Source organism: Myotis lucifugus, unplaced genomic scaffold, assembly GCF_000147115.1.
Source record: "Myotis lucifugus unplaced genomic scaffold, Myoluc2.0 scaffold_21, whole genome shotgun sequence".
In the NCBI taxonomy this organism is placed as follows: Eukaryota; Metazoa; Chordata; class Mammalia; order Chiroptera; family Vespertilionidae; genus Myotis; species Myotis lucifugus.
Genome location: NW_005871069.1, coordinates 9,194,931 through 9,207,636, shown reverse-complemented (window position 1 = coordinate 9,207,636; position 12,706 = coordinate 9,194,931). Strand labels below are relative to the sequence as shown.

Here is a 12,706-nt window from a genome sequence, read left to right as displayed (position 1 = left end):
GCATGTTATAGGTGGTTGAAAAGACAGTTGTTATTTTTGCAGCTAGTATATTGAACCTTGAAAAAAGGTATCAAGGTGTGTGTGAATCTCAATAGTATATTTTCCTATATCATTCTCCTCTCTAATTATATAATCTTTGTTAACTTATGCTTTCTTAACTTGGATTTCCTCTATTTTTTTCAATTACTGCTACTTCAGAAATAACCATGATAACTAAAATATAGAACAATTAAAACTAACTTTTTCTAAGATTTGAAATCAAAACTTTTTGTTCTTTCAACAAAATTTTAAAATGTGTGTGTGTGTGTGTGTGTGTGTGTGTGTGTGTGTGTGTGTGGTTTAAATTCAGCCCTCACGGAGACCATAAAGCAAATGTGGGTTTGAATCTCAAGTTCAACAAGAAAAATGAGGAGGTACCAGGATATACTAAGAAAGTTGGAAATGAGTGGATGTATTCATCTGCCACCGAACAACTTCTTGCAGAGTACATAGAGAGGTAAGTGCTAAATAAGATCCCAGTAGGCATCCAGAAACATAGGAATATAATAATAATAATTTTGCCTTGCTGATAACAGTTTTAGAGGGAAAATGTTTCTTTTAGGAAAATTTGACATGTGTTACATATAAACTTATTTTTACCATTAGCAGAGATTTATTTACCTATTTTAATTTCTTTTAAAAATTTTAGTTACAGTTGAAATACAATATTATGTTAGTTTCAGGTATACAGCGTAGTGATTAGAGATTTATATAACTTACAAAGTACTCATCCCCAAAAGTCTAGTACTCATCTGACACTATACATAGTTGTTACTATATTATTGACTATATTACCTATGCTGTACTTTATGTCCTCAAGACTATTTTTATAACTGCCAATTTGTACTTCTTAATACCTTCCCCTTTTTCACCCCTACCCATAACACTCCCTCATCTGACAACCATCAAAATGTTCTCTGTACCTATGAGTTTGTTTCTGTTTTGTTTGTTTGTTATTTTGTGTTTTAGAGTCTACATATAAGAGAAATCATATGGTATTTGTCTTTGTGACATATTTTACTTAGCATAATACCCTCTAGGTTCATCTATACTGTCGCAAATGGTAAGATTTAATTCATTTTTATGGATGAGTAATATTTCATAGTATACTAGAGGTCTGGTGCATGAAAATTCATGCACTGGAGGAGGGGTCCCTCAGCCCAGCCTGCCCCCTCTCATAGTCCAGGAGCCCTCTGGGGCAGGAGGTGACCCTGCGATCAGGGGAGGGTGACGCCCCCATCACACCTCTGCTGCTGCCACTGCTGGCAGCGCAAGCCTTGGCCAGCCCTGGTTACCTGAGCCTCGGGCCAGCCCTGGGCAGCTGGGGGGCTGAGGTGCCTGGGGGACTCTGGAGGCAGGTGCACGGCAAGGCCAGGCGGGGCTGAGGGGGCTGGGCACCGCCATCTTGTGGCTGTGGGCGCTGCCATCTTTGAGGGTGTGACAGTCAATTAGCATATTCCCTCCTTACTGGCTATGGGCACCACCATCTTTGAGGGCATGGCAGTCAATTAGCATATTCCCTCCTTACTAGCTGTGGGCACTGCCATCCTTGAGTGCGTGGCAGTCAATTAGCATATTCCCTCCTTACTGGCTATGGGCACCACCATCTTTGAGGGCGTGGCAGTCAATTAGCTTATTCTCTCCTTATTGGCTGTGGGCACCACCATATTTGAGGGTGGGGCACTCAATTAGCATATTCCCTCCTTATTGGCTGTGGGTGCCGCCATCTTTGCAACAGTGTAAGGGTCAATTAGCATATTCCCTCTTTATTAGATAGGATATGTACCACATCTTTATCCATTTGTCTATCAATGGACACTTGGGTTACTTTGATATCTTAGCTATTGTAAATAATGTTGCAATGAATATAGAGGTGTATTTTTAATTAGTGTTTTGGATTTCTTCTAATAAATAACCAGAAATGGCATTGCTGAGTCATATAGTAATTCCGTTTTTAATTTTTTTAGGAACCTCTATACTGTTTTCCATAGTGGCTGCACCCATTTACAATTGCACTAATAGGGCATTAAGGTTCCCTTTTTCTCCACATCCTTATTAACACTTGTTGTTTGTTGATTTTTTGATGGTAGCCATTCTGACAGGTTTATGGTGATGTCTCATTGTGATTTTAATGTGCATTTCCCTGTTGATTAGTGATGTTGAACATCTTTTCATGTCCTCATTGGAGAAATGTCTATTCAGGTCCTCTATAAAATTTTTAATTGGATTGTTTGTGCTTTTTTGGTGTTAAATTGTGTTCTTTATAAAATTTGAATATTAACCCCTTGTTGGATGTATCATTGGCATATATCTTCTTCCATTCAGTAGATTGTCTTTTTCGTTTTATTTATTTTTTTCCTCTGTGCAAAAACTTTTTAGCTTAATGTGGTCTCATTTGTTTAATTTTTCTTTTATTTTTCTGTGTCGAGGACACATACTGAAAAAGACAATACTAAGAGTGATATCAAAGAGTTTACTGCCTATGTTTTCTTCTAGGAGTCTTATGGTTTCAAGTTTTACATTTAAATCTTTCATCCATTTTGAGTTTGTTTTTGTATGTGGTGTAAAAAATGGTGTTGTTTTATTTTTTAAATGTGTCTGCCCAATGTTGTCAACACCATTTGTTGAAGAGACTGTCTTTATCCTATTGTGTATTCTTGTCTCATTTGTCATACAAAAATTGACCATATATGCCTGGATTTATTCCTGGGTGCTCCTCTGATCAATGTGTCTGTTTTTATGCCAACACGAGAGGCCCAATGCATGAAATTCGAGCTGCCTCTGACTCAGCCTTGGCAGAAGGACGTCTGGTCTAATTAGCATATTATGCTTTTATTATTATAGATTATTATAGAAGATGCTGTCTTGATGACTATAGCCTGATGACTATAATTTGATATCAGGTAGCATGATACCCCCAACTTTGTTTTCCTTGCTCAAGATTGCTTTGGCTTCAGGTCCTCTGTGGTTCCATATAAATTTTAGGATTATTTAGGTTATAGTTCTGTGAAAAATGCCATTGGTATTTTGATAGGAATTGCATTGAATCTATAGATTGCTTTGGGTTGTATGGATATTTAATGATGTTAACTCTTCCTGTCCATGAGCACAGTACAGGCTTCCATTGATTTGTATCTTCTTTACTTTCTTTCTTCTATGTCTTAATAGTTTTCAAGTTCAGGTCTTTTATTTCCTTGGTTAAATTTATTCCTAGGTATTTTATTTTTTGACTCAATTGTAAATAATTTGTCTTTCTGATAGTTCATTAATGGACTATAAAAATGCAACCAATTCCTGAATATTAATTTTGTATCCTGCTACTCTGCTGAATTCATTTATCAGTTCTAATACTTTTTTGTTACAATCTTTAGGATTCTATACATAGAATATCATGTCATCTGCAAATTATGATAATTTTACTTTTTATTTTCCAATTTGGGTAACTTCTATTTCTTTTCCTTGTCTAATTGCTATGGCTAGGACTTCCGGTACTATGTTAAATAGAAGGGGTGAACAACCTTTTTTTGTTCCTAATCATAAGAAAAACTGCTTTACCTCTTCCTCATTGAGTATGATGTTACCTATGGTTTTGTCATATATGGCCTTAATTATGTTGAGGTTATGTTTTCTCTATTCCCACTTTGCTAAGAGTTTTTATCATAAGTGGATAATGGATTTTGTCACATCCTTTTCTGCATCTATTGATATGATCATGTGGTTTTTATTTTCATTTTATTTATGTAGTGTATAACATTAATTGACATGTGAATATTGAACCATCCTTGAATCCGAGAAATAAGTCCCACTTGATCGTGGAGTATGATCTTTGTAATGTTTTGCTGAATTTGGTTTGCAGATATTTTGTTGAGACTTTTTGTATCTATGTTCCATCAGGGATAATGGTCTGTAGTTTTCTATTTTTCCAATGTGTTTGTATGATTCTGAAATCAGGGAAATGCTAGCCTTGTAAAATGAGCTTTGGAGCCTTCTTACCTCTTCAATTTTGAATAGTTTGAGGGGGATAGGTGTTAAATTTTTTCTGAATATTTTTTTTAATTTACTTATTCAGGACTTTTATTAGAAGTTTTTTGAATACTTATTTGATTTCATTGGTCATAATCAGTCTATTTAGATTATCTGGTTCTTCTTGCTTCTGTCGTGGAAGATTGTGTGTTTAGGAATTTAACTAATTCTTCCAGTTTGTTAAATGTGTTGACATATAATTGTTTATAGTATTTTCTTATAATCCTTTCTATTTCTTTGGTGTCAGTTGTTATTTCTCCTATTTCATTTCTAATATTATTTATTTGGGTCCTCTTACTTTTTCATGACTCTGATGAAAGTGTTATCAATTTTTTTTTATCTTTTCAAAGAACCAGCTGTTGGTTTCATTGATATTTTATGTTGTGTTTTTGGACACAAGTTTGTTTATTTCTGCTCTGATCTCTATTATTTTATTCCTTCTACTCACTTTGGGTTTTGTTTATTGATTTCTGTTTAGTTCTTTTAGGTGTAAGGTTAAATTTTTTGAGATTTTTTTGGCTTGAGATAGTCCTGTATTGCTATGATTTTCTCTTTTAGAACTACTTTGGCTGTGGCCTATAGATTTTTTAAGCTTGTTGTATTTTCATTATCATTCCTCTCATGATAGTTTTTTATGTCTTCCTCAATTTTTTTGTTAACCCAATGATTGTTTTGTATCATGTTATTTAGCCTCTATGCGTTGTGTGTTTTTCAGTTTCTTTCTTGTAATTGATTTCTCATTTCATAACACTGTGATTCTAGTAGATGCTTGGAATGGTTTCAGTCTTTTTAAATTAATTGAGACTTGTTTTGTGGCCTAACATGTGATCTACCCTAGAAAATGTTCTATGTGTGCTTGAAAAGAATATAAATTATGCTGCTTTTAGATTGAAATGTCCTAAAAATATCAATCAGATCCATCTGGTCTAATTTATCATATTGCCTTGTTGATTTTCTGTCTAGATGATCTATCAATTGATGTCACTAGGGTGGTTAAGTCCCCGACTATGACTGTATTATTGTTGACCTCTCCCTTTGTCTCAATATTTGCTTTATTTATTTAGATGCTACTATTTTGGTTATGGAAAGGTTACAGGGGGTTATATCCTCTTTTTGAATTGATCCCTTTACCATTACAAAATGTCTTTCTTTGTTACCTGTTATATACATCCTTTGTTTTAAGGTCTATCCAATATATCTATTGCTACTCCAGCTAAATTTTTTTCATTTGCATTTGCAAAAAATATCTTTTTTTCATCCCTTTACTTTCAGTCTGTGTATGTCTTTTAGTCTGAAGTGGGTCTCTTGTAGACAGCATATATATGGGTCTTTTTTCTTATTCATTCACCGTTTGTCTTTTCATTACAGCATTTAATCCATCTACATTTAAAGTGATTGATTATTTATAATATGTAATTGCCATTTTATTATTTATATTTTTTATTATTTTTATGTTCTTCATTTTAAAGAACTCCCTTTAACATTTTTTGTAATACTGGTGGTGAACTCCTTTAGCTTTTCTTGTCTGGGAAGCTCTTTTATCTGTCCTTCAGTTCTAAATGATAGTCTTTCTGGGTAGAGTAATCTTCCTTATATGTTCTTGCTTTTTATTACTTTCATCCCTTGTGGCCTACAAAGTTTCTGTTGAGAAATCAGTTGGCAGTCTTATGGGAGCTGCATTATAATAACTAGCTGCTTTTAAGATTCTCTCTTTGCCCTGGCCAGGTAGCTTAGTTGCTTGGAGCATCATCCCATATACCAAACGATTGCTGGTTCAATTCCCCGTCTAGGCATATACCTAGGTTGCGAGTTTGATACCCAGTCAGGGCTCCTATGGGAGGTAACCAATTGATGTTTCTCTCTCACATCAGTGTTTCGCTCTCTCTCTCTCTCTCTCTTCCCCACCCCACCCCCTTCTTTTCTAAAATCAATAACAACATATCCTCAGGTGAGAATTAAAAAGAGAAAAAGATTCTCTCTTTGTCTTTAACCGTTGGCATTTTAATTATATTGTGTCTTGGTGTGGGCCTCTGAGTTCATTTTCTTTTGTTGGGGACTATCTATGCTTCCTGGGCTTATATTTCTATTTCCTTCACCAGGTTATGGAACTTTTCCATCATTATTTATTCAAATAGGTTTTCATTTCCTTGTTCTTATCTTCTCTTGGTTCCCGTATGGTGTGAACATTGCTATGCTTTATATTGTCCCAGTGGTCCCTTAAATTATCTCTGTGTGGGTTTTTCAATTGTTTATTTTTGTTAATCCTTGCCCAGTGATACTTTTTCCCCATTGATTTTTAGAGAGAGTAGAAGGGCAGGGGGAGAGAGAAACACCAATGTGAGAGACATATCGATTTCTTACCTCACCCATGTGCCCCAACCAGGGCCAGGGATTGAATGTGCACTCCAGGCACATGCCCTTGACCAGAATCAAACCCGTGACTCTTTGGTGCACAGGCCAACCCTCTAACCACTGAACACCACCAGCCAGGGCTGTTTACTTTTTTAAATAATTTTATTTCTATTTGCTCTTCTGATTATGTGTTTTCTGCTACCTTGTTTTTTGAGTTGCTGATTTGATCTTCTGCTTTATCTAATCTGCAGTTGACTCCAACTAATGTATGCTCATTTCAGTTATTGTAATCTTCATTTCTGACTGGTTCTTTCTGATGTTTCTTATCTCTTTGTCAAAGTTCTCACCAAGTTCGTCTAACCTTTTCATAAGTTCTTTGAGCACCCTTATAATCAGTGTTTTGAACTTTGTATCTGGTATGTTCCTTGTCTCCATTTCAGTGAGTTCTTTTTCTGGAGTTTTGTCTGGTTCTTTCATTTGGGCCATGTTTCTTTGTCCTCACAGTATGGCTGCTTCCCTGTGTTTGTTTCTACGTATTAGGTAGATCTTCTACGTCTCCTAATTTTGGTAGAGTGTCCTTACTAGTATATAGTAGGTGTCGTGTAGGGCCCAGTGGCCATAGTCTCCTTCATCACCTTAGCTGGGTGCTCCAGTAGTGTTTCTTGTATCGGCTGTTTGGGCCTTTCTGTTGTAGTTGAGATGTGATTGCTGTTGCAGTGTCAGTGGGTGGGGTTGGCCCACAGGCTGTCTGGCTGTGAGGAATTGCTGGGACTATAGCTGATGAGCTGCTGTGTAGGGCTAACTACAGGTACCAGGATTTGCTGTAGCAGTGCTCTGGTGCCTGCCTAGTTCTCTTTTTGAATGTGTCATTTTGTGGAGCTGATTAGGTGGTGTTGATGTGATCTGAAGCCAGCCAACAGGTGTGTTAGTTCTGGGGCCTCTTGGGAAGTGCTCCAGTGCTGTCTAAGGCCAGCCAATTTTGTGTAACTGAAGCCAAAAGAGGTTATATAGCCTGTTGCAAATTGGGTGGGCGTGGTCTCAGGGAATCATCAGGGCAGGAGTGAACTGCATTACCCAAGTTACTGGTCGTTCAGATTTGGTGCCTCCCTGTGCCTGCCAGCTGGGTAGGGATATGGCTCTACAAAGGAACAATGGCTCCTGTGAACACTTCAGCCTGCACCTTTGGGCTGGGTGGCAGAAGGCTCAGCAAAGGTACAGTGGCATATGCCAGCGTTGTGTCTGGAGAAAGCTGCCCCTTCAACTCTCACCCTGGAACTAGACAATTCAGTTCCTTTTAGTATGTCCCTGGCACCTTTTGAGTTGCTGCCCCAGCGCTGGAGCTCAGACAAAGTGAGACCATCTGCCAATAAGTCTGTGTGCAGGCCCTTTAAGAGGAATGCCTAGAATTCCAACAGCCCTCCGTTCCGCTGATACACTATCTCCACTGGTTTTTACAGCCAGAAATTTTGGGGACTTTCTTCCTGACACTGGTCTCTAGTCTAGGGGAGCCCATGGTGTGACTGGGATACTTTGCTACTCAGGGGGAACCTCCACATCCAAGATACCCCTCCTAATGTTCAGATGCCGCACGTGAGACCAGCCCATTCTACGTTTTGGCCCTTCCTACCATTCTTGATGTGGTTTCTTCTGTATATCCTTTGTTGTAGTACATCTGTTTAGCTAGTCTTCAGGCAGTTTTCAGTGTTGGCTGTTCTACAGATTAGTTGCAATTTGGAAATTGTCATGGGGGGAGATGAACATAGTGTTTACCTACTTCACTACCTTTATGAAGCGTACATAGAAACTTAATTTTATGTCGTAGAGCTCCATTGCTAAAATAGAGAGAGAAAATACTGTTTTTATTCTCTCTGGAACTTCAGATTGTAGCTAGACCTTCTGGATCAATTTCCTTACTTTCCTTTATCTCTTCTCATCCTTTTTCTATAGTGTATTCTTTTTTTTCTTTAATCCTTTATTGTTTAAAGTATTTACATATGTCTCTCCTTTTTCCCCCATTGACTGTTCCCCAGGCACTCCCACCCCCCAGCATATGCCCTCACCCTCCTAGTGGTCTGTGTCCATTGGTTATGCTTATATGCATGGTTGATCTCTTACCTTCCCTGCCTTCCCTCTGAAGTTTGACGGTCTATTCAATGCTTCTCTGTCTCTGGATCTATTTTTGTTCATCAGTTTATGTTGTTCATTATATTCCACAAATGAGTAAGATCATGTGATACTTATCTTTCTCCAACTGGCTTATTTCGCTTAGCATAATGTTCTCCGTGTCCATCTATGCTGTTGCCAATGGCAAGAGTTCTTTCTTTTTTACAGCAGCATAGTATTCCATTGTATAGATGTATCATATTTTTTAATCCACTCATCCACTGATTTGCACTTAGGCTGTTTCCAAATCTTAGCTATTGTAAATTGTGCTGCTGTGAACATAGGGGTGCATATATCCTTTCTCATTGGTGTTTCTGATTTCTTGGGATATATTCCTGGAAGTGGGATTACTTGGTCAAATGGGAGTTCCATTTTTAATTTTTTGAGGAAACGCCATACTGTTTTCCACAGTGGCTGCACCAGTTTGCATTCCCGCCAGCAGTGCAAGAGTGTTCCTTTTTCTCCCCATCCTCACCAGCACTTGTAATTTGTTGATGATAGCCATTCTGACAGGTGTGAGATGGTACCTCATTGTTGTTTTGATTTGCATCTCTCAGATGATTAGTGACTTTGAGCATGTTTTCATATGTCTCTTGTATGTCCTCTTTCAAAAAGTGTTCTATTTAGGTCCCTTGCCCATTTTTGGATTGGATTGTTTATCTTCCTTTTGTTAAGTTGTATGCTGGCTTCATAGAAAGAGCTTGGAAGTGTTCCTTCCTCTTGAAATTTTTGGAATAGTCTGAGGAGGATAGGTTTTAGTTCTTCTTTGAATGTTTGGTAAAACTCCCCTGTGAAGCCATCTGGCCCAGGGCTTTTGTTTGCTGGAATCTTTTTGATTACTGCTTCAATTTCCTCCATAGTTATCAGCCTATTCAGATTTTTTTATTTTTCCCGATTGAGTTTTGGAAGGTTGTATTTTTCTAGGAATATGTCATTTCTTCTCTATTGACCAGTTTGTTAGAATAGAGTTGTTTGTATTTTTTTACAATCCTTTGTATTTCTGTGGGGTCTGTTGTTACTTCGCCTCTTTCATTTCTGATTTGGTTTATTTGGGTCCTCTCTCTCTGCTTCTTGGTGAGCCTGGCTAGAGGTTCATCAATCTTGTTTATCCTTTCAAAGAACCAGGTCTTGGTTTTATTGATATTTTGTATTGTTTTTTTGGTCTCTATGTCATTTATTTCCACTCTGATCTTTATTATTTCCTTTCTTCTGCTCACTCTGGGTTTTCTTGTTGCTCTCTTTCTAATTCTTTAAGTTGTAGAGTTAAATAATTTATTACCAGTTTTTATTTTTATTTATTTATTTAGGTAGGCCTGTAATGCTATGAACTTACCTCTCAGTTCTACTTTCACTGTGGTGTCCCATAGATTTTGGATTGTTGTGTTTTCATTGTCTTTGGTTTTCAGGATGTTTTTATTTCTTCTTTGATATCTTTGGCAACCCAGTCATTGTTTAATAACATGCTATTTAGCCTCCAAGTGTTTGAATTTGTTTGATTGTTTTTATTGTAGTTTATTTCTAATATTATGCCATTGTGATCTGAGAAGATGCTTGATAGGACTTTATTCTTCTTGAATTTGAAAAGACTTTGCCTGTTTCCTAATATGTGATCTATCTTTGAAAATGTCCCATGTGCACTTGAGAAGAATGTATATTCCTTAGCTTTGGGGTGAAATGTTCTGAAGATGTCAATTAAGTCACTCTGATCTAGTGAGTCATTTAGGATTGCTGTTTCCTGTGGATTTTTTTGTCTACAGGATTTATCCAGGGATATCAATGGGGTATTATAGTCCCCTATTATGATTGTACTAGAGGCCTGGTGCACAAAAATCGTGCACTGGGAGGTGGGATTCACTCAGCATAGCCTGTGCCCTCTCACAGTCCAAGACCCCTCGGGGATGTCCACCTGCGGGGAGTAGGCCTACGTTGGCAGTCAGACATCCCTCTCACAGTCCAGGACCCCTCGCACTTACTGCCCGCCTGCTTCTGCTCCTTACTTCTCGGGCTCGCTGCTCCTTAGCGCTGCCACGGAGGTGGGAGCGGCTCCCACCACCGCCGCTGCACTCGCCAGCCATGAGCCCGGCTTTTGGCTGAGTGGCGCGCCCCCTGTGGGAGTGCGCTGACTACCAGAGGGGAAGCTCCTGCGTTCAGCGTCTGCCCCCTGGTGGTCAGTGCGCATCATAGCCATGGATCATTCTGGTCATTCCACCACAACGGTCGCTTAGGCTTTTATTATATAGATTGATGTCCATCTCTCCCTTGATATCTTCCTGGAGTTATTTTATGTATTTGGTTGCTCCTGCATTGGGTGCATATATGTTCACCTGAGTTATATCCTCTTGTTGTATCGATCCCTTTAGTATTATGGAGTGGCCTTCCTTATCTCTTGTTATGGGGTTCACTTTGAGGTCTATTTTGTCAGATATAAGTATTGCTGCACCAGCTTTTTTTTTTCATTTCCATTTGCCTGAAAAATATTTTTTCATCCCTTCACTTTTAATCCATGTGAGTCCCTTGCTCTGAGGTGGGTCTCTTGTACACAGCAGATATATGGGTCATGTTTTCTTATCCATTCAGCCACCCAATGTATTTTGATTGCAGCATTTAATCCACCTACGTTTAAGGTTATTATTGATAGGTACTTGTTTGTAGCCATTTCTGTACTTTATTCCTGTGTTTCTTCTACCCTTTCTATTTCTTCTTTTTACAACAGTCCCTTTAGCATTTCTTGCATTGCTGGCTTGGTTGTGATAAACTCCATTAGCCTTTTTTGTCTGCGAAGCTCCTGATTTCACCTTCAATTTTTAATTATTTCCTTGCTGGATAGTGTATTCTTAGATTTAGTCCCTTGTTTTGCAGCACTTTGTACAGTTCATTCCATTCTTTTCTGGCCTGATGTGTTTCTGTTGAGAAATCATTTGATAATCTAATGGGAGATCCCTTTTAGGTAACTCTGTCTCTCTCTTTCAGCCTTCAAGACTCTCTCTTTGTACTTAACGTTTGCCATTGTATTTGTGACGTGTCTCAGTGTGGGTCTTTTTGTGTTCATGTTGTTTGGGACTCTCTGTGCTTGTGTGACTTTTTCTTCCCCAAATCAGGGAAGTTTTCTGTCATTGTTTCTTCAAATAGGTTTTCTAATCCTTGCTCCTCTTCTTGTCATTCTGGCACCCTTATTATATGATGTTACTTCGTTTCATGTTGTCCCAAAGCTCCCTTAAGCTCTCCTCCTGGTTTCTAGTTTTTTTTCTCCAATTGCTGTTCAGATTCAATGTGTTTTTTTGCTCTGTCTTCTTTCTCACTAATTTGATTCTCTACTTCTAGTCTACTGTAGAAACCTTCCATTGTGTTTTTTATTGTAGCTAGATCAGTCTTGATTTCCACTTGATTCTTTTCTTTTTTTTAAAATATATGTTATTGATTTTTTGCAGAGAGGAAGGGAGAGAGATAGAGAGTTAGAAACATCGATGAGAGAGAAACATCGATCAGCTGCCTCCTGCACATCTCCTACTGGGGATGTGCCCCCAACCCAGGTGCTGGGGTCCAACCCCAGCAGGTCCATGGGTCCCCAAAGGTGTGGACGGAGTCGGCGAAGAAGGAATGACACGAAGACAGCCTTCAGTTGATCAGCAGCCTAGTCAGGACCTCTAGCCAGGATCTCCAGCCAAAGTTCTGGTCGGGATCTGATCTGGATCTGATGAGGATCTGATGTTTATTGTCTTGTTACATCCGTATTTATACCAGCCGATTTTAATCCTGTCAATTTCTATTCCAAAGGTTAGGGCGTTTCTTATCTCCATTCCAGGGAGTAAAGATTATGTAGCTTAACTACCCGCCTGGCACTTAATTAAGGGGTTGTATCTCCTCCCTAACCTCAGGGAAAAATCCCCACCGAGAGGGGACCTTGGTTAAAACACATGGCGCTAAGGAGAGAAAACATATTAAGAACAATATGCTATATATGCCAGGTCCCTTGAAACATATGCTGTGCAGATGTTTCTTTCCTGCAGCGACAGTGTCAAGCAGCAAGGATGGACCGGCTCCGCACCAGGTATATGCCTTGACCGGAATCAAACCGGGACCTTTCAGTCCGCAGCTGACGCTCTATCCACTGAGCAAACTGGGTTTCGGC

At 38.6% G+C, this 12,706-nt stretch overlaps 1 protein-coding gene across 6 annotated transcripts in view; it reads left to right on the top strand.

Annotated features, from left to right (window-relative positions):
* XRN1 (5'-3' exoribonuclease 1) overlaps positions 1-12,706 on the top strand; it is a 203,556-nt gene that overhangs the window by 133,409 nt on the left and 57,441 nt on the right. For all 6 annotated transcript variants that reach the window (XM_014453186.2, XM_023751452.1, XM_014453187.2 and 3 more), the window contains exon 25: positions 350-496. In XM_014453186.2, coding sequence (XP_014308672.1) covers positions 350-496 — 147 coding nt within the window. The remainder of the gene's footprint in view (positions 1-349; positions 497-12,706) is intronic.